The sequence below is a fragment of the Seriola lalandi genome, unplaced genomic scaffold (genome assembly GCF_002814215.2).
Source record: "Seriola lalandi dorsalis isolate HSWRI2012SDOR001 ecotype SW California unplaced genomic scaffold, Sedor1 jcf7180002054582, whole genome shotgun sequence".
NCBI classification, from domain to species: Eukaryota; Metazoa; Chordata; class Actinopteri; order Carangiformes; family Carangidae; genus Seriola; species Seriola lalandi.
Window position 1 is genome coordinate 436,437 of NW_019525135.1, and position 25,141 is coordinate 461,577.

At 40.8% G+C, this 25,141-nt stretch overlaps 2 protein-coding genes across 3 annotated transcripts; both read left to right on the plus strand.

Annotated features, from left to right (window-relative positions):
• Positions 1-1,387: 1,387 nt before the first annotated feature.
• n4bp2 (NEDD4 binding protein 2) lies at positions 1,388-14,911 on the plus strand. Its single transcript, XM_023418482.2, has 16 exons — positions 1,388-1,831; positions 2,761-3,796; positions 4,319-4,443; positions 4,688-4,776; positions 5,753-5,829; positions 5,978-6,118; positions 6,393-9,067; positions 9,607-9,692; positions 10,003-10,048; positions 10,458-10,678; positions 10,805-10,929; positions 11,186-11,312; positions 11,843-12,019; positions 12,266-12,434; positions 13,419-13,542; positions 13,647-14,911. Exons 1-16 carry the CDS (start codon positions 1,579-1,581, stop codon positions 13,690-13,692), a joined length of 5,517 nt encoding a protein of 1,838 aa, XP_023274250.1. The 5' UTR covers positions 1,388-1,578; the 3' UTR covers positions 13,693-14,911.
• A 1,044-nt stretch (positions 14,912-15,955) lies between these two features.
• On the plus strand, positions 15,956-20,579 carry rhoh (ras homolog family member H). 2 transcript variants are annotated; one of them, XM_023418454.2, is made up of 2 exons: positions 15,956-16,241; positions 17,533-20,579. In XM_023418454.2, exon 2 carries the CDS (start codon positions 18,022-18,024, stop codon positions 18,607-18,609), a length of 588 nt encoding a protein of 195 aa, XP_023274222.1. In that variant the 5' UTR covers positions 15,956-16,241; positions 17,533-18,021; the 3' UTR covers positions 18,610-20,579. The 2 variants fall into 2 exon arrangements, with proteins under 2 accessions (XP_023274222.1, XP_023274221.1); XM_023418453.2 differs by having other exon boundaries at positions 17,536-20,579.
• The last annotated feature ends 4,562 nt before the right edge of the window (positions 20,580-25,141 follow it).

A 25,141-nucleotide genomic window follows, 5' to 3' on the forward strand; every position in this document is an offset into this window, starting at 1 on the left:
TATTCTTGAATTATCGCCCTGTCACCCCACCATCCCACTACTAATATTAATCATCATCACTATTATCATCACCAGGATTGTAGTAGTTGTTACCAGTGCAAAGTTTTATTTCAAAGGGCTGAACTGATAGTCTTCAGACACTTATTACTCCTAGCTATACTTTTACTCGCATTACTACTTATTATTACCGCTAATAATACTGTAACTGCTAGTGGCAGTGACAAATTGAGCACCTTAACTTTCTAAATGAAATAGTAAATTGGAGAGAGTAGTGACACCTAGTGGTCAACCGGCAATTAACTGAAAAAGTGATTCAACTTTAAAGCAGGTGATCTACTTTTGTTTTAGAGTTGAGTTGATTTACAGCAACGACCCTGACAAACTGGTATTTTATCATTTACTACCATCTGACACGAAACAATATTCATTTTATTATATGCATCAGTGATAATAGGGTCTAGCTGAACTGAAAAATTGACTAAGTTCCCAAAGTCAGGTAGAGAATTAGAAAAGACAGAAAGAGAGAAAAAGAAAATAAGATATGGCTGAGGTGAGGCGTCACTGTATTGGTCATAACTCTATTCGTAATTTCAAAGAAGTACAGTAATATGTGTTCCACGTAGTCCATTTAGATGGGTGTTGATCTATCACGAATAATAATCCAGTATAATAGTTTATAACACATTCACAATAACAGGCGGCATGTGGCTGCATGTGAGTACTTTTTACTTTTGATACTTTACGTTTTGCTCATAGTATAGATAAGTATTTTTAATTGTTACGTTGCTTATTAGATTACCTCCAGACGTGTTTCTCAAGACATATAAAAATATTCTTTGAATAATAATTTGTATTGTAGTTTTTTTTTTCAACAAACAGTTACCTAGTTTAAAAAAAAAAATCTAAAATTACATCTTATCCTTCTTTATTGCAAAATGTACAATATATGACTATGCAGATATATTTAATTTCAGAACTTTTAACCCTCCTGCTGTCCATTCACAGTGTTTGTACACTGGAAGCTTCAAGTTTCTACTTCTAGTGTTAACTGCATTTTGGACCAGGGCTGACGTCTAAACTAGTTATGTTACAAAATCATGTTTGTAAATACATGCCTAAACTGAGATTAAGGGTGAACATAAAGAAACGTTCCCTCTTCTGCAGATCAATGACAAAACAGCTTCTAGTTTTGAAACTCTGCATATACCTCAGTGTGCACGGCGAAGATTGAAGGTCCAAGACACGTTTTTGAGTGAAAGCGGAACCACTGTTCAATCCTCAGCAGTTACACATTTTAAGAAAAGCCAGGGACCATGCGTTTTATTTTGAAATCACAATCTGGATTTCCGGTGTTAAGGTCCGTGTTAGAGTTGGCACAGTTTATGTTTTCCAATGTATTTCCACCACTTGGAGTGCTGTTAGTTATCATAACCTTGAGTTGCTGTACTTTCACACTCTAGCCGATACGACAGTAGCATGTTATCAGCTCCGGGCCACCCTTTTGTAGCTCATCGGCTACTTAGTTAGCTCCGTGTAGCCGCTAATGAGAGCAACCGGCGGTGACACCTGGGCCACGGAATGCCTCGGAGAAAGAAAAACGGCCAAAGCCCAGCCAGAGTTCCCGGCGGGCCGTCAGAGGGGGGAAGCCTCGGCCATAACGTGGGTTACCGACTACCTCAGGGATCTGACGGTGCCATGGCGAACAACTTTCCATCCAGCGACTCGCTCTCCAGCTCCGCAAAAGAGAATATCGTTAAAAGCATGCAGGAGATGTTCTCACACCTGGACCCCGACGTTATATACATCGTGCTGTCCGAGTGTGACTTTAAAGGTAACACAAAACACGGAAACTAGGCTGTCCGACCTGCGCATGTGACTTTTGGGAATGCTATTTTGGTTAACCAGTTAGCTTGGTAGCTTGTTAGCAGTGTGTTTCTGACAGGGTTGTAGCATTTTACTACGAGATTACTTCACAGTGGAGGTCCCATGTGTAGGCCTATTATTGACAGTACCTGCAGTCATGTAAAAACTGCACCAACCCGCTCATCTTCTTCCACCTGTTGTGCGTGTTCAGATCAGATGTGGAAAGGCCAGCCCTTACATTCCCAATACGTTTGAATGACAGATACTTTGTACTTCGTGTACTTTGGTAACTCATTTTAACATCTATAGGTGACACCATGTGCTTCTCAAAGCAGGAAAAATGCAATTAGTCAAGACCAAACCAAACCCATGAATATATGTACAAGGCATTTTCCAGACACTAGTTGAAGCTGTCCACGCTGCGGACTGACCTAATATTTATACAGAATAAGATTGTTCCAGAGTCTGGGGGGCACAACAGGAAACATTTAACCAAGGTGCAGTCAAAAGTGCTCTAAAACTTAGTTTTGATTTCTCAGGAGAGAAATATTAAATTAGTTACACTTCTCCTGTCTTATAAATGAACAATGTATTAATCTTGTCTTTAAAGACACAGTAATAGCATGAATATTTATTTCAATTTGAGTATTTTATTCACAATCAATTATAGTTAATGGTTGTCTTTTTGTTATGTTTTTACCCCTTGTACTGTCATGCCCTGATGTTTCTGTTTTTGGTTTTGCTCTACATGAGGGGACCAGTCCAAATCCCTATCAACTGCATTAAAATGGCAATCAAGAAAGAGTCATGAATTGTAAAAGGTTAAATATTGTGAAATTGAATCTTACTCTCTTCTTTTTTTTCTTGGCGTTTTTGTTTTTTCTGTTTTTGTTTTAGTTGAAAATGCAATGGACTCCCTCTTGGAGCTGTCTGTGGCCGCTGAAGTTGCAGCCCCTATTCCCTCTCCTGTCTCTGGCTTTGAGCGCACTGCTGCAGCCTTGCTCAGCCCTGGACACTTTTCTGAGCCTAGACCAGTCCCAGACTCCTCCAAACCATCACAGCAGCCCTCCTCTCCTCCCTCCGCCAGCCTCCTGACCGAGGAGCTGGACCTGCTAGTTGACCAGGAGCTAGAGACACTGACCGCGCAGAAAGATGATAAGGAAGAGCACCGCAGCAACCAGTATTATTCTGCTGGTGCCTCCCTTTCCTCTTTCCTGCCACCACCGTTTCCAAAGCAGCCCCTTCCTGAGCTACTTCAGTCTAGTTTGAAGCCTAGATCTAGAGGGCCCTCTGCTGAGCAAGCATGCCCAGAGGGACGCTTGGTAGAGCATATGTCTGGAGCCTCCTCTCCACTCGACCAGCTCAGCTCTTGGGATGATGAGACCTCTGAGAGGCAACAGTCGGTGGTGGATTTCACACATCTGTTGATAGAGACACCTGCAGACAAGCCGAAACCTCCTTTGGACCTTGCAGCTTCAGGACGTCCCTCGGCTTTCCAGGTGTATAAAAAGAAAGACTCGTCACACAGTCTTTCAGAAGGGGCTGGGGTCATGCCCTCTGACGCGATAGTTGGAGGAGCAAGATCTAAGGTGAGCATGTTGAATCGGGAGCCGCTTGACTACATTTCATCACCCTGGAACCCGGAGGCACCAGTGTTTTCTCCCCGTATCCATGGAAACCAGGGGCCAACCTTCATTACCCCTGTGGCTCAAACGCCTTCCAACTGGCCCAGGCATCCCAGGCATACCTCTCCCTGGATGAGCCATGCTCCTGTCAGTCAAGCGCCTCTCAAACCTTCGGCAACTATTCCAAAGTCCTGGGCCCTGCCTGCCGCGCCACAGTTTCCTGGCCGGTACAGCAGACTTCACTTGGAAGGGAAGGTGCTTGTGCTGCTACGTGGTGCTCCGGGATCTGGCAAGTCAACCAAGGCAAGGTAAGAATGTTGGGATAATCTAAATAGCAAAACAATAGGCTCTATAGTAATGTGTGTTGTTTAGAAGTATAGTCTGCAGTGGTATTACAGCTACAGCTGGCAGAGTGGAGACTAGGTTGTGTGTCAGTAATGCCAGAATATTGAGAAATAAATGAATAATTCACTAATTTTCTTGGCTTGTTAAGATTTTTTTTTTAGGATTGATTTTTAAATTTACTTATTACATATAAGTAACATGGCCAGGGACCATTTACCAGTGGGAGGGGCTCAAGGTATTACAAGAGCAGTGTGATCAAGGCTGTCTAACTGAAGGTGATTACTCTTTGGATTTTTATATCACTCTGAAACAGCCTCCCACAAAGTCTTTGGCTTTTTCTTGAACATTTATATTTTGTGGGCTTTACACTTATCACAATTGTGAGCAGTGAGCCGCTGTAGCTCAAGAGCCATGGACTTATATTTCAGCAGTCACAACCTGTGATCCATCACTTGAAACTCTTCTTTGTGTGTGTCTCTCTGTAGAGCCTTGTTAGAGCATAACCCAGGTGGAGTCATACTGAGCACTGATGACTATTTCGCTCGCCATGGAAAATATCAGTTTGACCCCACTGCTCTGGGGGAGGCCCACGAGTGGAACCATAAGCAAGGTTAAGAATACACACAAGCACATACACACATATATACACATGCACGCACGCACACAGTTTTGATAAGAAGTGATGCAGCCGTAGCAAGTCAAAATTCCTGTTCAACCTCTTTAAAGATATTTTTTTATCTCTATAATTGATTGCTAAATTTCCAAATACCATCTGTTTGACCCCACTTGTACTAAAAAAAAACAAATGTTTTTTTTTCTCTTGTGTTGTCTCTTATGCAAACGTTATCCCATAGCCAAGGAAGCTTTTGAGAGGGGCACTAACCCCATCATCATTGACAATACCAACATGCAGGGCTGGGAGATGAAACCTTATGTGGTTCAGGTCAGTCAGCTTGCCAGCAGTTCATCCAGTACTGTAACAAAGCTCATGTGAATAAATTTGCTGTTGCACTAATTGCTCTGGAGAAGAGCTTATCTATCAAATTCATGATACTGTAATTGTGTTAGGAAGTGCTCAGACCGACATTAGCCCTGCTTCAAAAAACACAGCCTTCTCATTAATTTAAAAGAGCCATTCAGGCAATGTAAGAGGATGCCAACGCAGGGGGCTCTGGCAAAACCATGCAGAGTCATCGTGCAAAAAGATGAATCCGGCTCAGCAACACAAGCCTCTTTTAAACAGATATCCTGCTATATTACATTTAAAAGGAACTGTCATTATGCCTGCATTGCTTGTTTACCCTGAACCAAACAAAGCCAGTAAAATGCTGCCTCAGTGTGTGATCTTACACAGACGTAGATCCAGCTCTGTGACTACTTTTCTACCAATGCAGTTCGGGGGCTGGTTCAGAGCAGGTGCCTACCCTTGAACCAGTTGTTCGCGTTTTGACAGCCAAAGAACTGGCTCTCAGCCAAGCAAAATCCTTCAAGAGTGGCACCAACAATTTAAAGAACCGCTTACAACAGGGGCCAGGGTCAGGATTATCGTGCCCAACAAGACCAAATAAAACTTTGTGAGCTTCAACATGGATGTGAAATTGAAGCAAAACACAACAGACGTGATTGTTGTTGTTATGCTTAGTACTAGTGTTGCCGGTCACGTTGGTGGAAAGGGGGCATTCCCACTGTGAACATCCCACAAAACACTGCAGTGGCTAAACAAATACATGCAAAGTGATCTTGGTAGATTACTTTATAATTTCAATGTTATATTTCTACCATTTACCTTATTATCATCTCAACGAAAAACGAAATACTTACTGTCTTGATAACTTAACTTTCGAGGAATGTTGCTGAACATTGTTCACGTAACTTTGCTATGAACAGCAAAAAATGATTGGTGATCATATCTGTTCTAGGCGCTGAAACATGGATATAAAGTGCTGTTCCAAGAGCCAGACACCTGGTGGAAGAACAAACCCAGAGAACTAGAGAGGTGAGAGAGAGAGAGAGGAATTACAGTAGTATCTGTTTTTAATCTAAAATGTTAATTTAATTTTTTTTTGTTTAGAACATAAAGTTTATGTATTCCTGTTTTTGTGTCCTTAATCTATTTGTTTCTGTGTGTCTATGTGCACGTGCAGACGCACTACACATAACGTGCCAGGGGAAACAATTCGCCGCATGCTTAATGGTTACGAGCGCTTTGTCACAGTTCAGTCTATTATGGGTTCACATATGCCTGAGAGGAAACAGCGCCTCATTCTGGAGAACAGGTGTTCACAGTGAGTTTACCGAACAAACATCTGTTCTGATACAGCTCAAATTTCATCCATTTGACAATTATATTGTTAAAATAAATGAAAGTGCATTTTTATGCACATGTAATAATAATAATGATAATAATTCTCAAAATATCCTTGATGTATCTTGCATAATGTTATTTGTTCCAATGCAATTATATATTTCTAAGAAATTATTGTCCACTATGGACCAATATATTGCACAGCTCTCGTCAATTATGGTAACTACCATTTATACCTCTCTTTTTTCCTCTAGGCTGGTCTCTTCTGAAACACCTTGTCCTGATCTGGTAGGCCAGCATGGATTAACTGAGGCGTGTAAGAAATCACGCCCTCAGCTGTTTTCCTCTCTCCCTGACGTGTCAGCTATTGGTCAGTCTAGTGAGGTGGGAAAGTTGGAAGACAGCACACACAAATCCACTGAGTCACTCAATTTCCAGCCTACTGGAAGACCCACAGAAAACCCTGAAATTTCCGATGGGGATGATGACATGGATTTGGGGGAGTTAGATTCTGAGTTGGATGCTCAGTTACAGCTGAATCATTCAGAAGTAGATCGGAGAATCCCCGACTGTATTGTAGAATCGGTGATGAACGAAGATCACCATGGGGATGAAATACCTGTGGCTTTCTGTGAGTCTATTGGACAGAGGGTGAGGAGAGAGAGGCCAAGCAGGAGGTCGGGTTTTGACAGGATGGAGCCTGCAGATCTGGTGAAAGATGCTAACCAATCAGAGAGCGAGGCAAAAGAGAAAGAAAAGACAAATGAGGAGGAAGCAGGAGGAAGGGATGAGGAAGAAAAGGGAATGCCTAAAATGTTGGATTTTGAAGGGGATTGGCCTTCTGAAGGGTCCCTCCAGCAGCGACAGGTGAGGAGAAGAGAAAGGCATAAAGAAGGAAATGGGAGGGAAGATGACGGTGTATCTCAAGAAGTTAACGAAAATAAAATGACGGCTCAGCCTGGACCCGATGTAACAGAGTTTCAGAAGGTTCTCGATCTCATTCAGACAGGTGTTGGTGCCATTCAGACCGGTTCTTCCCGTTCTTCCTCCCTTTCCCTCAGCTCTGGAGAGGAATTACCGAAAGAAGAGGAGACAGGTGGCAGGTTCGAGGAATCCTGTGGCAGTAAATCTAACAGTGAAGAGAGAGAGCAAAACATGAACAGGGTTAACAACAGCAGAGGTGAATTACCTGACTGTGTGCTAGACTGGAAGGCAGCTGACTCTTGTAGGGACAGGGAATCGAAAATTGATAATTGGGAGGAACTTAAAACTGAAAAAGAAGTGAGCAGTACACATCCTCTCTCAGCTGTCTCTGCTTATTCATTAGGTATGTCCGAAGATGTACTGGAAAGCCACAGTACCGAGGGGGAGGTTGGTATGGAGTCTGGTGATATGGACACTAATAGCTGCGGCGAGGATGGAAGAGAAACTAGAACTGAGGCTGATGGCAGCCACATTAGTGAGGTGTGTCAGAGTCCTATGTGTGAAGGCTCCATGGAAGCAGAAGGCAGTGCTTTCAGTGGAGGCAGTCAGGAGAGAAAGCAGCGTCAGGGTCGCAGATCGGGGAAGCAGTGCAGGCTAGCCCTCACCTTCACTCAAAACTGCCCTGGTAGTTCACTGAATATTCTTGATTCCCCCACTACCACAGCTGAAAACATAGACAGTTGTCAGAATAGCTTTAACACAGATGTCGAACCTAGCTTTAATCCTAACTGTAACACCAGCGATAACCTTAAACCAAATGTTGACCTGTTCATCGAGTCCAAATCCGAGGCACACCTGCAGCCTCCCTCTCCGCCTCCCTCTCCTCCTCCCTCTCTGGTAAACACATGCTGCGTCACCCAGACAGAACCTCAAGACTTTGCTCTTCTTTGGCGTCTCAGTCGTCAAGACAGCCCTGGTGATACAGTCGTCACTGGCTGCAGCCACTTCAGTGACTTCACAGTACTCTATGGCGACTCTTCTCGCTTTGTGCCGGAGCTGTCCTCTGCAGTTTCTGCAGCGGTTGCAGTTCACCCATCTGGCCACAAAGAGGTACCCTACCGTGTGGTGCATGAGAGAGGCACACAGGTGGAGGAGAAGGAGCTTGGGGAAACTCAAGACAGGCTCGAGAGCTTGTGCATCCTCAGCCGTCATTTTAAACTAGTTAGTTTTGATACGTTAGAAGATCTGTATGACAAATGCAACCAGGACCTAGAATGGACGACCAACCTGCTGTTGGACTCTGGAGAGAGGTTCTTTAAAGATGAGGATGGCGAGGAGGAAAGGGGGGAGGAGAAGGCTGAGGATGTTGCTGGGGTTGAAGATGATCAGAGAACTTTAGGCGATGTTGCAGAAACAAGGTTGAGTCCTAATGTGTTAGATGAGAGCCACTCTGAAGAGTTGCCAAAGGAAGGGCCAGCTGGGTTTGAGGAGGGGACTCGGCAGTCATCCTCCGGGACAGTTAGTGAATCAAATGAGAGCTCCAGTAATACTGACTTACCAAGTTTTCAAGGTGTAGCTGCTCCAATTAGAAACAAAGATCGTCCTGATGCGACCCCACACTCTGAAATAACTTCTAAAACAGAGCAAAGTCTGCCGCCTACAGCCACACAAGAACGAGATAACACTGAGCACAGAGCGATATCAGAACCGGACCTAGAAGGTGGCGCTTGGGGTGGGAGCTTAGATGATGGAGTGATAATTGAAGAGTCAAGGACTGAGATTGAAGACGAGATTGCCAGCATGGATGAGGTTCACCGGCTGCTCCAGGCTGAGCTAATGGAGCTAGAGAGAGAGGACAAACAGAGGAAGGAGGGGATGACTGAAAGGAGGCACATGGAGGAGAAAAGGAGCAGACACCTGGATATTCAGAGTGTGGAGCTGAAACTACCCACTGAGCTGGCGCTACAGCTAACTGAACTGTTTGGACCTGTGGGATTAGACCCAGGTAACTAACACACAGGTATCACACTGAAATGTTTTGCAAGCAGTACATTTAATGTTCAAATGAATATACAAGCCTTAAGGCGTTAGTATGACTCAAATGAACTGGGTTGTATGATGTGTTGTCCCTTCACATACAAAAAGGAAAGTGTTTACACCCAATCTGATAGGTCACACATGGAAAGGGGTGAGATGTGGTTATTTGTCCAGATCGGGGTAATGGCACACACACACTTTGGGACAGTCTCTCCTTACAAGCGTTCATGGTGTTACACTCGGCTGTACACACCAAAAATGATGAAAGTAGTCGTGTGAGAGCTTTAAGAGAAGTTCAAACTCTGTTACAGCTCCAGTTGCTCCAAAAGTACATTCTTACATGATCTGACAAGCCTTTGAAACATACCTCAGTATGTTTCAAAGGCTTTGAAACATACAACCTTTGGTGTTCATTAATCAGTTGCTGAACCAACAACCTTGATGGTCTTTATCCTTCCCTGCTACTCTGAACTGACGTACCTGTCCTCTCTGGTTCACTGTGTTCAGTTACATGCTCCTTTGACGACTATGCAGTACAGATGGACCTGAACCTGGCTAAACTGCTCCACCAGAAGTGGAAGGAAACAATCCAGGTGAGTTCTTTACCAACATCAGTCCATCAGCTGTACGTCCACACTACTACGTTTTCGTTTTAAAACACATCTGTTTGGCTATGTATGTACAGGTGGGGAAAGCAACTTGGATAATGAGAGATAAGGAGATTGTTTCTGATACTGAGCTAATTCGGTCATCAGGACAGAGATCGTTTTCGTTTTAAAATGCAACTGTTGCACGCTGTTTCAAAATGAAAGAGTAGTAGTGTGTACGTAGCCTTAATTGATTCACTGTATGACTTTTAGTAGGTATTTGCTGGTTAATCTGACTGCAAATGGTTTATTACAGGAGAGGCAGAGACAAGCAAATCTTTCCTTCCACTTGCTTCAAGAAAGTAAGTTCACACAGTCCCGCACGCTTTAAAACACAAACGTAAAATCCATGAAGCATGATGGAATCACAACAGCAGCATGCATTTGCTCAGTATATGATTAATACTATGTTACATGTATACACATTACAAACACTTATACACCTGTTAAGTCAGTACATCGAAACACACATGTTTTTATCAGCTTAGTTGTTTAACCCTAAATCTTTTAATCCATAAAACTGCCTCATCAGAAATTTGGGGGGGGGGGGGGGGGGGGGATGTAACTTCCAAATAAAACTGTTTATATATTTGTTTGATAGGGACAATATAGACAAAGTACACCAAGTATTTTGATTTATTGGATTACTTTGGGGAACAACATTTTTCTGACAACTAATTTTTTTTCACAACCATTAAATGTCGACTGAAGGTTCATCACACTGGGGTGACGCACAGGCGACCAAACCTGGGCAACAAGAGCGAACACCGCCACATTTCCTCATTAGTGCAGATGGTTACATGTCACAGGACGGCCAACCAGAAGCCCGTGGTCGGATTCCATTCATGGATCACTGGAGCGTGTCTCGTCCACATGTCTCTCTTAGAGATATCATCAAAGAGGAGCAGGCTTTGCAGGAGAACGTGCAGAAGGTACTGCGCACATCTACTGTACCTGTAGACGTTACACAAGCATCTTGAATCATATTATCTTCGGTTGCTCTTCTCTGTTACCATCATATCATCATCCTAAACACTCTCCAACCCTCTTTGTTTCAGACCAGACAAAGTCGCACAGACCTGGACCGGCGGGATGGAGCCACGCTGTTGAAAGAGAAGCAACTGTTCTCCCTCTTCCCCACCATTGACAGGCATTTCCTCCAGGACATCTTCAGAGACCACAAGTGAGACACAAGCGTATCTTTAAGGCTGTTACTATTTGACACACTTCAACCTCATTTACTCACAAGACCAGTAGTAGATTAATCTACTGCAACTGTTGAAATACATTTAATAGATCATTCCAAGGTAATAAATGCAAACAGACTCTAAAATGCTCTGAATTTTCTGCTCTTTTAATAGCAGGTTAAAAGATCATTGTCTTCAGTGACAGAACCATATTTGCTCCAGACTAATTTCTGTGTGCTCACACTTGTGCAGTTACAGCCTGACGCAGACTGAGCTGTTTCTTCGCTCTTTACTGGACGAGGAACCCGTCAAGACGGTTGTTGCCCCAGAGGCTCCTCGGTCTGACCACCACAGAGCAGCCAGCAAAGAGAGGGAGAAGGTATTCACAAACACAGGCAGAGAGAAAAACAAACAGCGCAACAGACCAAATGTATACATCCGTTTTACATGTGCAGTAACTATGTATTTTCATCTTTAAACTCTGTATCTTTACTGTTTACTTTAGCACTTATTTGCCATCTTCAGTTGTTGATTTTGGAATCACATTGTGTGATACTGTTAAGATCTTTTGACATTAATGTTACCACCGTATTTTGTGATGCATTGCAAGTTTATCTACAATACATCAGTACTCAAATAGTACATGTAAATGTAGTAAATGGCAATACATCTAGGATGAAATGGTGAACCGCAGTAGAGAAAGAATGAATTAAAGTATTTTTCATTTACACACAATAACTGAAACACATCATTTACATCTAAAAACAGCTACAATCGTGCAGTTAAAAAAGTAAAATCACCACCTCAGTATCATTACAAACAAGCTAGGGACCACAATATACAAGTTGTTTGTGACATTTTCCACCCTTAATTAGCTGTCAGTATCACTCTGTCCTTCTAATCTTTCAGCGGCAGAAGCCTCTAGAGTCAACCATACCCAACTATCAGGATGTGGAGGACCCAGAATATGACGACTTCCGGGCCGAGGCCAGCCTGCAGAGGAGCCGACAGCTTGAGAGTTTCGCCAAGGCTGCTGAGGCCTACAAGCAAGGACGCAAAGACGTGGCCTCATTTTACGCACAGCAGGCAAGTGGCTGAAGCCAAATGTTTCACTTTAATATTATGTTTTCCATCTGTGAGTATTTTTCAAGTGTTATATTAAGTTTTTATGTGAAAGATTGTTTGGGAAGATATTTTGTGTTTGAGGTAACATCTCTAACTTTATTACTAACATTTTGTCCTTGTCTGTTTTGAATTTGTAGCGTGTAATTTATTCATGGTGATAAATGCTCTTCTGAAGAGTCAATTAATTTGCATCAACTCTTTTCTTAGGGACACATGCATGGCCAGCGGATGCGTGAGGCTAATCACCGTGCAGCGGTTCAGATTTTTGAGAGAGTCAACTCGTCGCTACTGCCCCAGAACATCCTGGACCTCCATGGACTACATGTAGATGAAGCCCTGGAGCACCTGGCCCAGGTCTTACAGGACAAAACCACAGGTATTTAACAATGTACTGTATACACTTGCTATAGCCCCTTCCAAACTTGCACCTTTATGTTAATCTGATAGCAATTAAACATGTTCTCATTTTTCATCAAGGACCACGGTCACTTTTACATAAAATTCACAACATCCATCATACCCAGTTGGACCCATTAACATTTCTGCAACACTTTCAGCAAGGCACAAGTCTGAATGAAATTCTGTCAAATTCACTTAAAGGCTGTCGCAGCACAAAGGAAAATATGCAGAGATATGAGACTTCATGTGCATCTTATATCGTTACCGCCTTCTAAGATCACCGTATAACATTTATTATCTCAATCTTCATCTCGTCTCAGTCTCTCTTCTGCTCCCTCTCATGCACCAGGTGCCAACTACTGCACAAGCATAGTGTCTCTTTCCACAAATGTGCTATCATGTCTGACAGAAGCTATAAAGACCATTAACGTAACAATCCCTCATGTCTGAGTGACAAAAAGCCATCACTTCCACAGATAGTTGAAACCAGAAATGTTATATATTCCATGTCTGATATTGACTTAAAAGTACAACATTGGCTTCTTAGGTCACTTTCACACCTAAAGTACTGTTCACCTGGTCTGGACTAAAGAAGTGAGCCAGGGCTATTTAGACGTCTAGTCCTCGGTACGGATCAAACTCCTAAAAATCCTACACGTTATCAGGGTGATATTGTCAAACTTTGCAATCCTTCCTCTTGAGAGACAGAATATATTATTAAACAGGTTTTACAGGCAGCATGGCACTCCTCATGACAAGTTAAGAGTTCCCCTTTAAGTCCAGACTCCAACCAGGGGTTTGGGGATGTACATCTGAACCATAAGTGCAATCAGAATAGCCAGCAAGCACCACTTTCTATCATTACTTTCACTTACAAGTTTGTCGCCCCTTTCACAGTTTATGTGTATCCCTCCAGTTAACGCTTCTGTGTTTTGTTCTTTTTTGCCCCCTTTCTGTGTAGAGTGTGAGAAGGGTCTGTGTCGACCTCAGCTCTCTGTCATCACAGGAAGAGGGAACCACAGCCAGGGGGGCGTGGCCCGCATCCGCCCCGCTGTTATAGACTACCTCAGTAACAAACACTACAGGTATACTCACAAACTCACACTCACACACATTCACACTCACACTCACACATATGCACAATGTGTTCATTGCCACCCACCTTTTCTCCTATCTCTTGATCTCTCAGGTTCACTGAGCCAAAGCCAGGTCTCGTGTTGGTCTCTTTGAAGTGAGAAGAACCTGGTTTATAGGATTTAAACTAAAGCAGCTAAGGAGGACAACACACTCTCTCTCTTCATCTCATCCACATATAGTTATTACAGTATGTACAGTATGATACACTCAGCCTTCTTGTTTCTTACTTCTGACAGTCAGGTCTGGTACTTTTTTTATACATCCACTCTTTCTCCATCAGTCATTTAGCCGCCAGAAATTTAATCTTAATCTTGGTTAAATTGAGGTTAATTTTAGTTAAGATCTTAATCTAAATTCAGATGTTAATCACCATAGTTGGCATGGAACACAAATAAGGTATTTCTATGAATCTGTACATGTACTGTATATTTTATATTTAAAATGTTACATATTGTGGTGTATTTTGCTTCACATTTGTCTTTATGCCTTTTAAAGAATACAAAAGTCCCTACGTTTAGAAGGCTCCATGTTGGATAAGATGTTGTTTTATCTTTTAAATATTTACTAATTTGGAGTATTGGAGCAAGTATTTTATGAAACTTATTTGAATCATGGTCACAATCTGTGTGCGTGGAGGTTGTTTCCCTGGTTTTTAAATATAACATCCTTTTGTTGTTGTATTTGGTACAAATTTTACATTTACTTACAGTAAATTTAGTACAGTAATCACATATTGTCCTCTGAGAAGTCAAATGCTTAGAAGGAAGTTTTTTCTCTTGGTTGAAGTGTTATAGTGCGTCATGTTCAACATGAGGTGAGCCTGAAACTTTTGAGATGATCAAAAGGCAAATAAATAGATTATCAATAGTTTAAACAATCTCCACTGTAAGTTCTGCAGGAATCACTTTGTCTTAGCAGCTGCCTGTGCAGCATACACTGCAACTGTTCATTTAGTTTAACTTAAGTCCAAGCCAAGATTAGCTGCTAACGTATTCATACTCAAACTCAGGTAAAGATTCAACAATGCTGAATCTTCTTCAATTTAAATGCCAATTGATTGTTTCTTTGTAGTTTTTCTTTAGCACGTTGTGCCAAATTTTGTAGCAGTTCTATTAATCAGGTGGCTACACAAATTTTGTGGGTTTAAAATCGCTTCTGTTTCTCTATATGTACAACAGCAGTGTTGACAGATTTTACTGATTGTACATAATATTGTGAACACATGAATTATAAAGAGAATATTGTATTTTTTTATTCATTTGTTCAAATGGTTTTATATTATACTGTTGAATAAAATTCTATTTGTTTACAGTTTAACACGTGTTTGTGTGGCATCAGTATTTCTCTTGAGTGAATCCAGCTTTGATAGTTGTTTATGACTGATCTGTAATTTTATGACCATATAAATTACAGTTTTCTTCACTCACAATTGGACCGGTTTGTATTTCTCAACTGATAATAATGTAAAAATATAAGTATTTGTGTATTAGTGCCGTGTTAATAAAACAAACCGTCACAAAACACTGATAACTAGATTTTGACATTTAATATTGGTCTGTGCATCAAAACAGCTGCCAGTTTGTGATGGTGCCTTTAAAGTGGTAATGATACTGATAAAAGGAAAAGTATAATTCATGCTATTTACATCTTATATCTTGCTTTCCATCTCCACTTTGCATCTAACTTCATTCTGAAGAAGATTTATTAATTTACTACTAATCTTTAGGCTCACTGTCCTGCTGTACCACCCAGCTTCTACTGAGCCTGAGCAGGTGGAAAGCCACACTTACATTTTCCTCTAAGATACCTTGATAAACTTAGGAGTTCATTTTCCCCTCTCATCCTGGTAACTTAGACGAAATTCTGACTGAATTTATATACATATACATATATATTTCTTATAGATTTGTACATAGTTATATATGAGCATAAATTATTATTATTAAAAAAATATAGCAATCGTTCCTACTGTTGTACGCTATTTTAATTACCTGACTTGTTGCTCTTAATAGTTTTAAATCCATGAAAATATGCACTCAACCTGACATCCCTGTCACCAGTATCAACATAATTTCAGAGTAGAAAACAGATGGTTGTGTAAGAACTGTTTAATGTCAGTGTAAAAAAAAAAAAAAGTTTCATTTATCAGCATGCTTACCATGAAGGTAACAAGCGCAATATAAGACCTTTGTAAATCCTTTATGTGCGCCAGCTGCAAACCAAATGATACGAACGCACAACAGAGAGAGAGAGAAAAAAAAAACCCACCCTTATTGTAAAGCACAGCTGCTGTGGGGGAGGCGAGCTGAAGCCTCAGTCAGTCACACCTCCACACTTTAACAAGCGGATGCGTTGTGCTTGTCTTTGCTCTCCTTCTTCCTCACTTCCCTCCTCAACTTGCACCAACCTCGTCGCTGTCAGGCAGGTGCCGAGATATTTCGCCTGTGTGTGTGTGTGTGTGTGTGTGTGTGTTGGCCCAATTAATGGATGACCTGCAGTAGCTGTGGCGTCCTAGGGTCTGCAGTTCAGCAGGTTGTCGTGATAAACTTTTTCTGGAGTTTTGAAGGCTGTTTTTTTATCGGCGCCGTGAAGTCTTCAAAGGCGGCAGCCAGCATCCGCCCGTTAAAGACTGAAACCGACAAGAAAGGTAATTTTCTTTTTCTTTGTCCCCAGTTTACGTTACAGCGTGTTACAGAGGCCCTTCGTGGTTACTGTTCCTTTCTATTTTATATTAGTTGAAATATGCAACATATACATCAAGACATAATGTGGGGACAAAGCTAAACCTGTTTCAAAATTAAATCTTTAAAATGAGCAAGTGAGATGTACAGGGTGTGTTCATACTCTCAGCATAAAAATACAATTGTTAAAGTGTAAAATTACATTTCATTGTAAACTTACAAGATAAATGTTTAGTTTGCAGGCCAACATGAAGTAAGAGTTGAACAGCTGAATAAGTTGAACTAAGGATTTGATCCTTGTTTTCTACTTTTTTAAAGTTATTTTTTAATTCCTCCTCTGACAGACTGAGAATATAAAACTAAGGCTTCTCCTTGTGACATAATTTAGAAAGTTCAGGTGTGGAAAAACCAATGATTAAAATGTCCCATCTACTTTTCAGGGGTCTTTCCATATAGATGACTATGTGCAACATGGCAGGTGGTTTTGAGGTTATGACTTGTTGTCTCCGTTACTTTTATACAATTGTCCAACTGTCAGAAACATGATAAGTAACCACTAGTAGAGATTATTTTAACATAGCTATAAGAACCATGAAGATTTATTTGTATCACTTTCAAACAATAACACACAGAGACATCCTCATACATTATCAGATGTTCATTTATGATGTAAACTGCAGAACCAGGACTGGTTCTTCCATAAGGTATATTATATATTAAAGTTACAGGAGACAGACATGTCATAAGGTAAGAGCTTAATAATACAACACACCAATATGTGTTGATATAGAGCACCTGTTAATGTCGTCAGAACCAAGCTCTGAATTCTGGGTCACACCCAAACATACAAATCTTTACTTCCGTATTTAATCAGTACTATGTGTCATATATCTGAAGCTTTGTACTCTTACATTTCTCTGTGAATGTATGTTTTTGCTGTTACAAAATGAAAAGCTGATGCCATCTGCCACATTCAGTAGCGTAGCAGTTGATTACGTCGATATTGTTTAAGCAGATATTTTGGATGTGTCACATAAAACGTATTGTATTGAGCTAGGCTGCTGTTATCTGCCACATTAGGCTTCATGTTGTATGAGAACAATCTGTCGACTGTCTGGAGACGCGTCTAAATAGGGGTTCAGTTAAATGAACAATTTGCTGAATAATTTCAGTTTCTAACCGTTCTGTCCTTTTTAAGACGACTTCCACAGTACAGATACCTCATGTTCATAACCTCCCTTCGTTCCCCTTCCTCAGTAGATTTCCCTCGTCAATGCTGAGAGGTTAGAGTTGTCTGGACAGAATGACGGTCTACAAGATCATCAGAGAGAACGACCAGAACCTGGTCACCACCCTGCCGTGAACAACCGGAAGTGCAGCGAGCCGAAAGGGCCTCAAGAACTAAGAGGTTATGTGAAGCTGACAGCTGGAGCTGTACATACCTACTGTGTACTAGAGATGTTCACTCTGAAAACAGACATTATAGGTCAGTTTAACAAGCTGAATGACCACTGAAATATCCAGGAATGGAATGACCACAAGGCAGGGCTGCAAATCGCCTGGTATGAAAACTAACACCTGCACGCGGAAGAACAGCACACACGAGTACCACCAGAGCGATTACTGGATTTGACTACTGTGTAGACCCTGTGTCTCACCAGATCAACAAGTCACAGAAAAACCACCTCTAAGACTTATTCCAAAGAATCACAAACATCTAGAGGAGTGAGATTACCAGTGGCAACCATGAACGGCATAACAGAGATGTCGGTCAAGTGCGTCCTAGTTGGGGACACTGCGGTCGGCAAGACAGCCCTGCTGGTCCGCTTCACCTCAGAGACCTTCCCCGACACCTATAAGCCCACAGTGTTTGACAACACAGGGGTGGAGGTGTACATGGATGGGGTTCAGATCAGCCTGGGGTTATGGGACACGGCGGGTAATGACAACTTTAAGCAAATCCGCCCGAGATCGTACCAGCAGGCCGACATTGTCCTCCTCTGCTACTCCGTGGCCAATCCTAACTCGCTTGCCAACGTCCAGCACAAGTGGATTGCTGAGGTTCGAGAGAACCTGCCCAGGGTGCCAGTGCTGGTCGTGGCCACCCAGACGGACCAGCGAGAAATGGGGTCACATCGGGTGAACTGCATCTCAGCAGCGGAGGGGAGACGTGTGGCTCATGATATCCGTGCTAAAGGCTATCTGGAGTGCTCCTCCTTAAGCAACCGAGGCGTGCAACAGGTGTTTGAGTACGCCGTGCGGACAGCCGTTAACCAGGCCAGGAAGCATGCCAGGAGACGCATGTTCAGTATAAACCAGTGCAAAGTCTTTTGACCTTCGACCTTGACCTGGTGGCGTGGCTTGAACTGTCATGAGATGACTTGTTCAATAATGCGTTAGTGTGCTGTTCAAACTCAGTCAGGGTTTGTAAAGATACAAAAACCCGAAGTTCGATTTGTGTCCTCTACATCGGGTTCTTTTTCACTAACAGGGCGTCCTGTCCGCCCATGACCCAAGACTCAACCCATATTTATAACTGAGAATACATTAATTTCATCATAGACCTAATACACACTCATGCAAATGTACAGATGGAAGTTGTACTTTTGTTTGATCCAGGGAGCGATGGAAAGAAAAGAGTTTCTTTGATTCTTCTGATCCGTTTTTTTTTTTAAGTGAACCACATTACATTACATGGAGGTATTTCAAACAGGGTATCAGAGGAGTTTCTTTTTTTCTTAGGACTTTTACCTAAACGAGAGCATGTAAAGCTTTAATGGTGACATACAGCATAAGTTTTTTCTAATTATTTTACTAATAACTAATGCAAAGAGAAAGTAATATTAATATGTAAGTTTGGGGCTGCATCAGCAATGAACTTTTGAATTACAGCATAAACCAAATAAGTGCATTTACTACCACAAAGAAAATTACACAACACACAAGTATTTTTTTTTCTTTTACAGTTGTATGGAGCTTTTCCAGTGTGATTTGCATATTTGCATCAAACGAGGACAACTCTAGTCCTATGCTCCTAAAACATTTTATTCGCTGAATCAGTAAGTAGTAGTGTGTATGTGCTGCCATTTGTCCGCAATTAATTCAACTTTTAAGAATAAGATAATGTGGATGTTGCTGTATCAAGTTCGAAATACAGCATATTCTCTATTTTCTTTTTATATTAGACATGATTAGCGATTAATGTCAATAGGTCAAATGAGTGTATGTATGCGTGTGTGTGTGTGTGTGATTTTAAAAGATAACTGTATTTGAAATGTTTACTCAGAAATCAGTTGCATTGAAATGAACTAATACATGACTGTATTTAAAAATAGAAAATGCGCTCAGTATAGCGCAGACATCCGCCATGGCCAATGTCGGAAAGCGGTTCTTTTAACGTAATTCTGCTGAGAATTAAACAAACACGGGGGAAAACATACCCTCCTTGGTGGAGGTAATGAACCAAAAAAATCTAATGGTGTAGTTGAGAAATTTATTTTATACCGTTAGAGAAACCAAACAGTTAAAACATGTTCTAAAATAAAACAAAGGAACATGTAACATCAACATTTTTTGTGCATTGTAATTTATTGTATTGAACTGTATACCTCCTTTTAAAAATAAAAGAAAAAAATATTAAGACATGACATGCTACCTGTGTATCTTGCAAACTGTCCCTGTCATTACTGGTTACTGGAGTGACTAATTTTATGACATAAATCAAAACTACAGACTTTACCATTATTGAGCAACTGAATATAAAGGGAAGGTCAAACATCTGGTTGGTTTTTGAAATACATCTGGTTATTTTTTCCATTAATGTCTGTGTTATCTTACTGTCATGGCCAATTTCAACCAGATTTGATTATACTATATGTCTGATGTACATGCTTAATATAATACATGTTTATCACATACATACATACAAAACGTATACATTATGGGGTTTTTATGCTACCATTTGCCATACCTATAGTATGAAAACTGTATTAGAAAATACATTATATTGTATGTTTATATACAAAAAATGTATATAAATTGTACATATGATTGTCATTGATTTTTTAAGGTCTGTAGGCTGCAAGAAAAGTGTCACATCATTGAATTTGACTAGTTGTTCCAGGCTATTTCTTGAACGATGGTTTGGTCAAAGAATTTTGAGCATAAAGCCATCAAACAATGCTTTTAGACGTGTGTTGTGTGTCTGTAGTACAGTACTCGTAAATGCAAAGTATGAACCATGAAATGAATGGAATGGCTGTATACGTAGATAAATAAAATTTTTCATGAAGGCAATTTCACAAGGATTTCAAGAGACAGCTTGTTGAGAACAATGCATCACACAACAGATAAGGGGGTTGGCGACGTAAAGTGATTGCTCAGATCACAGATGAGACTTTAAACCTTTGTATCTATCCTAGTCAAGTCAGTTTTAATTATTTAGCCCATATTAAGAAATTTGCCTGAGAGCGTTTTAGGACTTGTACAACACATGACAATGGTTTATCCCAATTAAAATAAAGAAAAAAGCTTCCAACATTTAACAGTCTTATACTTTGAAAATTGAAAATTGATAATGAAGGCGTAAAGAAAGACGACCAGGAACAGCTACTAAACAGAAAAAAAAAAAAGCTCCCCCCCACCCCCCAATGCTTTCACCCGCTCTTTCTCTACATATGTGTCTCGTGGTGTTTAGAGCTCCTAAGGATGAGAGGTACAGCACACGCTTGTCAAGGATATACTGAAAAACACCTAACCACATGCCAGCACACACTCAAATATGTACATTAAACTGTCAAAACTGTGAACACATACATGAAACCACTTGTTCACTTTGACATGCACTTACCCATACACTCTCGCTCATAATAGATTTATGTAGATCACACACTCAGACCGCCTAAACAGAGTATGAACTTCATGAGAGTCTGCATGTCCTCCTACTCTATTGCTTGACGTAATATAACAGCGGATATCAATTAAAATATATTACTAAATATTAATATATATTATTTTTACTAAAATAAACAAATGATTATTGTCCCTTGCACATTGTTTGTGCAGGGCACTAAAGAATGTGACACAGATGGAAAGAGATTGCGGACAAATTCATTTGGAAAACAGCTCTCTTGTTCAAGAATCCAACAATAGTTACAAAATCAAGAATGAAGTTAGCGCTTAAGCACATTTGACTGCTGTCTCTCACTGTGCTCTCTCCCACAGCTACCACAATACCTTACCCCTCTCGCTGTCTCTGTCTCTCTCTTACACGCACGCACGCACGCACGCACGCACGCACACACACACACACACACACACACACACACACACACACACACAGTGTGGTTGCAATTACTTCTCAAGGGCCTCTGATGCGTTGAGCTGGTTGATGAGGTGGTAAATAGGCCCTTTCCACAGCAGACACTGTCATAGCAGAAGAGCCACAGGCGTGACTAATAACATTAATAATGGCTGCATTTCGTTGAGGCGGTGTTTATTCACGGCTCCTGCACTGTGCACGCTCGCTCACTGACTCGGTTTTCACTGGTACAGCCAAACTGAGGAGGGCCATCGTTAATGTTATTCGCCGCACCTGTGCTTTTCCTGCTGTAGTAAATCAACATGTCTGCTTCTTGACGACAACTTATCAGCCTCGTACTGCTCTACGTTGCACGTACATCTTTACACTCGATTGCCTTATTATTGACCAAACAGCAGTGCTGCTTTTAGCATTTCAAAAATAACATAATTACTTGTGAACGAATCCCATTAAAGACCAAAACCAACAACTTGTTCCGTCTCTCAACACTTTTAGTTTTAGTTTGTGTTGCTCAGGATAAACTGGCAGCTGGAGTTCCCTGCAACAAAAACAGGCATTTGGACCTGGTACTAATATCATTAATGATGGCTCTGCTCTGTTCAAGAGTCCCAGTAAACCATGACTGAACTCATTGAATTGAGCCACCAATTCACTTTATTATTTACACCTGTGCTTTTCCTACTGTAACATGTCAAGGGGGAACATGTTGCCCAGTGCAACAACATGGCTCATTGATGTATTCTGTTTCTGGACAACAATGGAGCTCTAAGGCAAAGAGGAATAAGATACATCAGGCTTTGGCTCCACAGACAGTACATGTTGGTGGGCTCAGTTGATTGTTGGTTTCACTCTTTTCACAGGATTTGTTGACAGTATGAAAACTAAAGAATATCACCAGACTTGTCCTCTAACAGTCAAGTCAACTGCATTTGTGTTGCTCACCCTGCTCAAGTTTACTTAAGTACTTTATAGGTAAAATGACTTCTATTCTACAGGCGATCAATTTTCACCAGACATTACTGATCATTGTGGGAGGGCGATAATCATGGTATTACACAAACACACTTCCTGAGTTGTTACACCAGTGATCTTTGCGTTTTCTGCCGGTCTCTATGACCCTACCTCCGTGTCTTTCTTTCCTTTCTGCCCCTCATTTCTCTGCCTCATTTACTGCAAGAGCACAACACCCACACCTGATCTGTCATCATCATTTATTGCAAACTCACAGTTTGTACAGTGCATACATTATACTGTGTGTTTCAAAGTTCAGCATACAAAACACAGTATCTGTCTGTCCCACTCATACGCACAGACACACACCAACAGCACACACTGAGCCCTTCACACAGATTTACGAGAAACCCAAAAACAAACCATGGTTTACAAAAGCTCATCTTCAACTTTAACACTTGTACATTGACACTATTTCTCACTTTCTTCCCTCACACACACTCACACACTCACACACACACTCACACACACACACACACACACACACACACACACACACTCACACACACACACACACACACACACACACACACACAGGAAACACCTGTCCTATGCGCGCTTAGTACCACAGAAACTCAGTGACACATTAACACATCACATGTGCCTTACTCTGCAGAATACGTGGAACAATGTCAGTAATTTCTCTTACTGAAACAATAATTGCGTGAGAGAAAATACTAAATTACTAAAAGCTACAAGGACACAGTCTGCTCCTTTTGAAGTGGTTTAATCCCAGCTCTGATACAACTTAAATTATGAGTTAAATAAAAAAAGACTGCTGAAAATGAATGTGATCTTTTGTTTTTTCAGGTTTTTAGTACAACTAAAATACATTTGGCCTCAGTAGTCCTCGTATTAAAGACACATTATAAATCACATCCAAATTCTACTCTAAAACTATATTGACAACAATACTGATTTCTCTGGCCTCTGAAGATATACTTCATATTTATACATACGTATATTTCTGTATATTTACGTTCTACATAGATTGTAAAACTAAGAAAACACATGCAGATACACACAATACAAGCAAATTAAGAAAGCATGTTAATCAATTTGACAACACATGCGCTACAAATACACACAACACAACCAAAATTTCTCTTTTGATCAGCACATTAAATCCAGAAATTCTGACCGCATTCACCAATTTTAGCTTCCTTTCACTGGCTCCCTATCCATGTCAGATCAGACTCTCTTTTTTAAGGTGCTTCTAACAACATACAAAATCTTAAATGGGCAGGCCCCTTCTGTATCTGTAAGATCTCCGTACACCTCATACTTACATCCCGTGCTCTGCGGTCTCGGAATTTGATTCGAGGATCTAACGACAGAGGGTGTCGCAATGCTGCACAGATTGTTAAGCCTCAGATTTTTTAAATATACATAAATAATTAATGTTCGTACAAAAACTGTTTCCCTCTAATTTTTATAGTGAATTAACTTCCTGTACATCCATTCTTCTCCCTGCTTATCTTTTTTCCTTGTCCAAATGGAGACTTTGGGGGTTTGAACATGCACATTTCTGCATTTTCCTCAAAGAATGACACTTTGAATATTTTCTTAGTTCTTAGTTCGTAGTACTAATTTAGTAGTATTATTTAGTATTGTCCTTCAATACATGATTCATCTGAATCTGACAGGTTTTTAGAAAAAACAAAACAAAACAAAAACCAAAAAACACAGATTCAATAAAGCATGGGACATGGACATGTGACGATAATGAGATTGAATGAAATAAAACAAAGTATAAATATGTATCAAGAGTGCTTCTCAGTAACGGTTCTGGCTGTATGATTAAAATATTCCATTTTCAACTGCAAATAAAATAGTGTAAACATTTTTACATTTACTCATTTGGCAGATGCTTTAATCCAAAGTGATTTACAAGTGAGGGACAACACTACATCTATTCAATAAGGTGAAGGCAAAGGTAAGGTGATCAGGTAAAGAGGTGAACTGACAGGGCCTAGTAAGTGGTAGTTAGGCCTGTTAGGATGTTTGAGGTTTTAGACATTTACACTGCTACGTTTTAGTTTTAAAATGCATGACTTCTGCATTTTAGTTTTAAAACCAAACCATGGATGGAAGAGATTAATCTTCAAGAGATTCTTTAAAGACAGAAGGAAATCAGCATGTTAAGATACTCCTAAACCTTAAAGATGTCCACACACAACTGCTGGACAATATAACAAAGTTCAATTAGTTGGCCTCCGTTTCTGGTTACTGATCTCTTCAACAACTACAGACAAAGACAGGATGAAACCCACTCTTATCACCGATCTACAACCAGTGCACAGCTTTACTGTCCTTAAGTTAAAGATTCGTATTTACAGAGTGAAACCTGATCCTGGATCTGTGTGAAGTTCATGCCATGCGGCATGTATGACATGTGTCACATCGTCACCGACATGTGTGTGTGTGTGTGTGTATTCATCTTGAATGACCTGAACATGAGTAAGAAAGTGTCACTGTATGTGTGTGACTGACACATGTCATTACCTGTGTAATGCAGTAAGGTTCAGTGTGTAC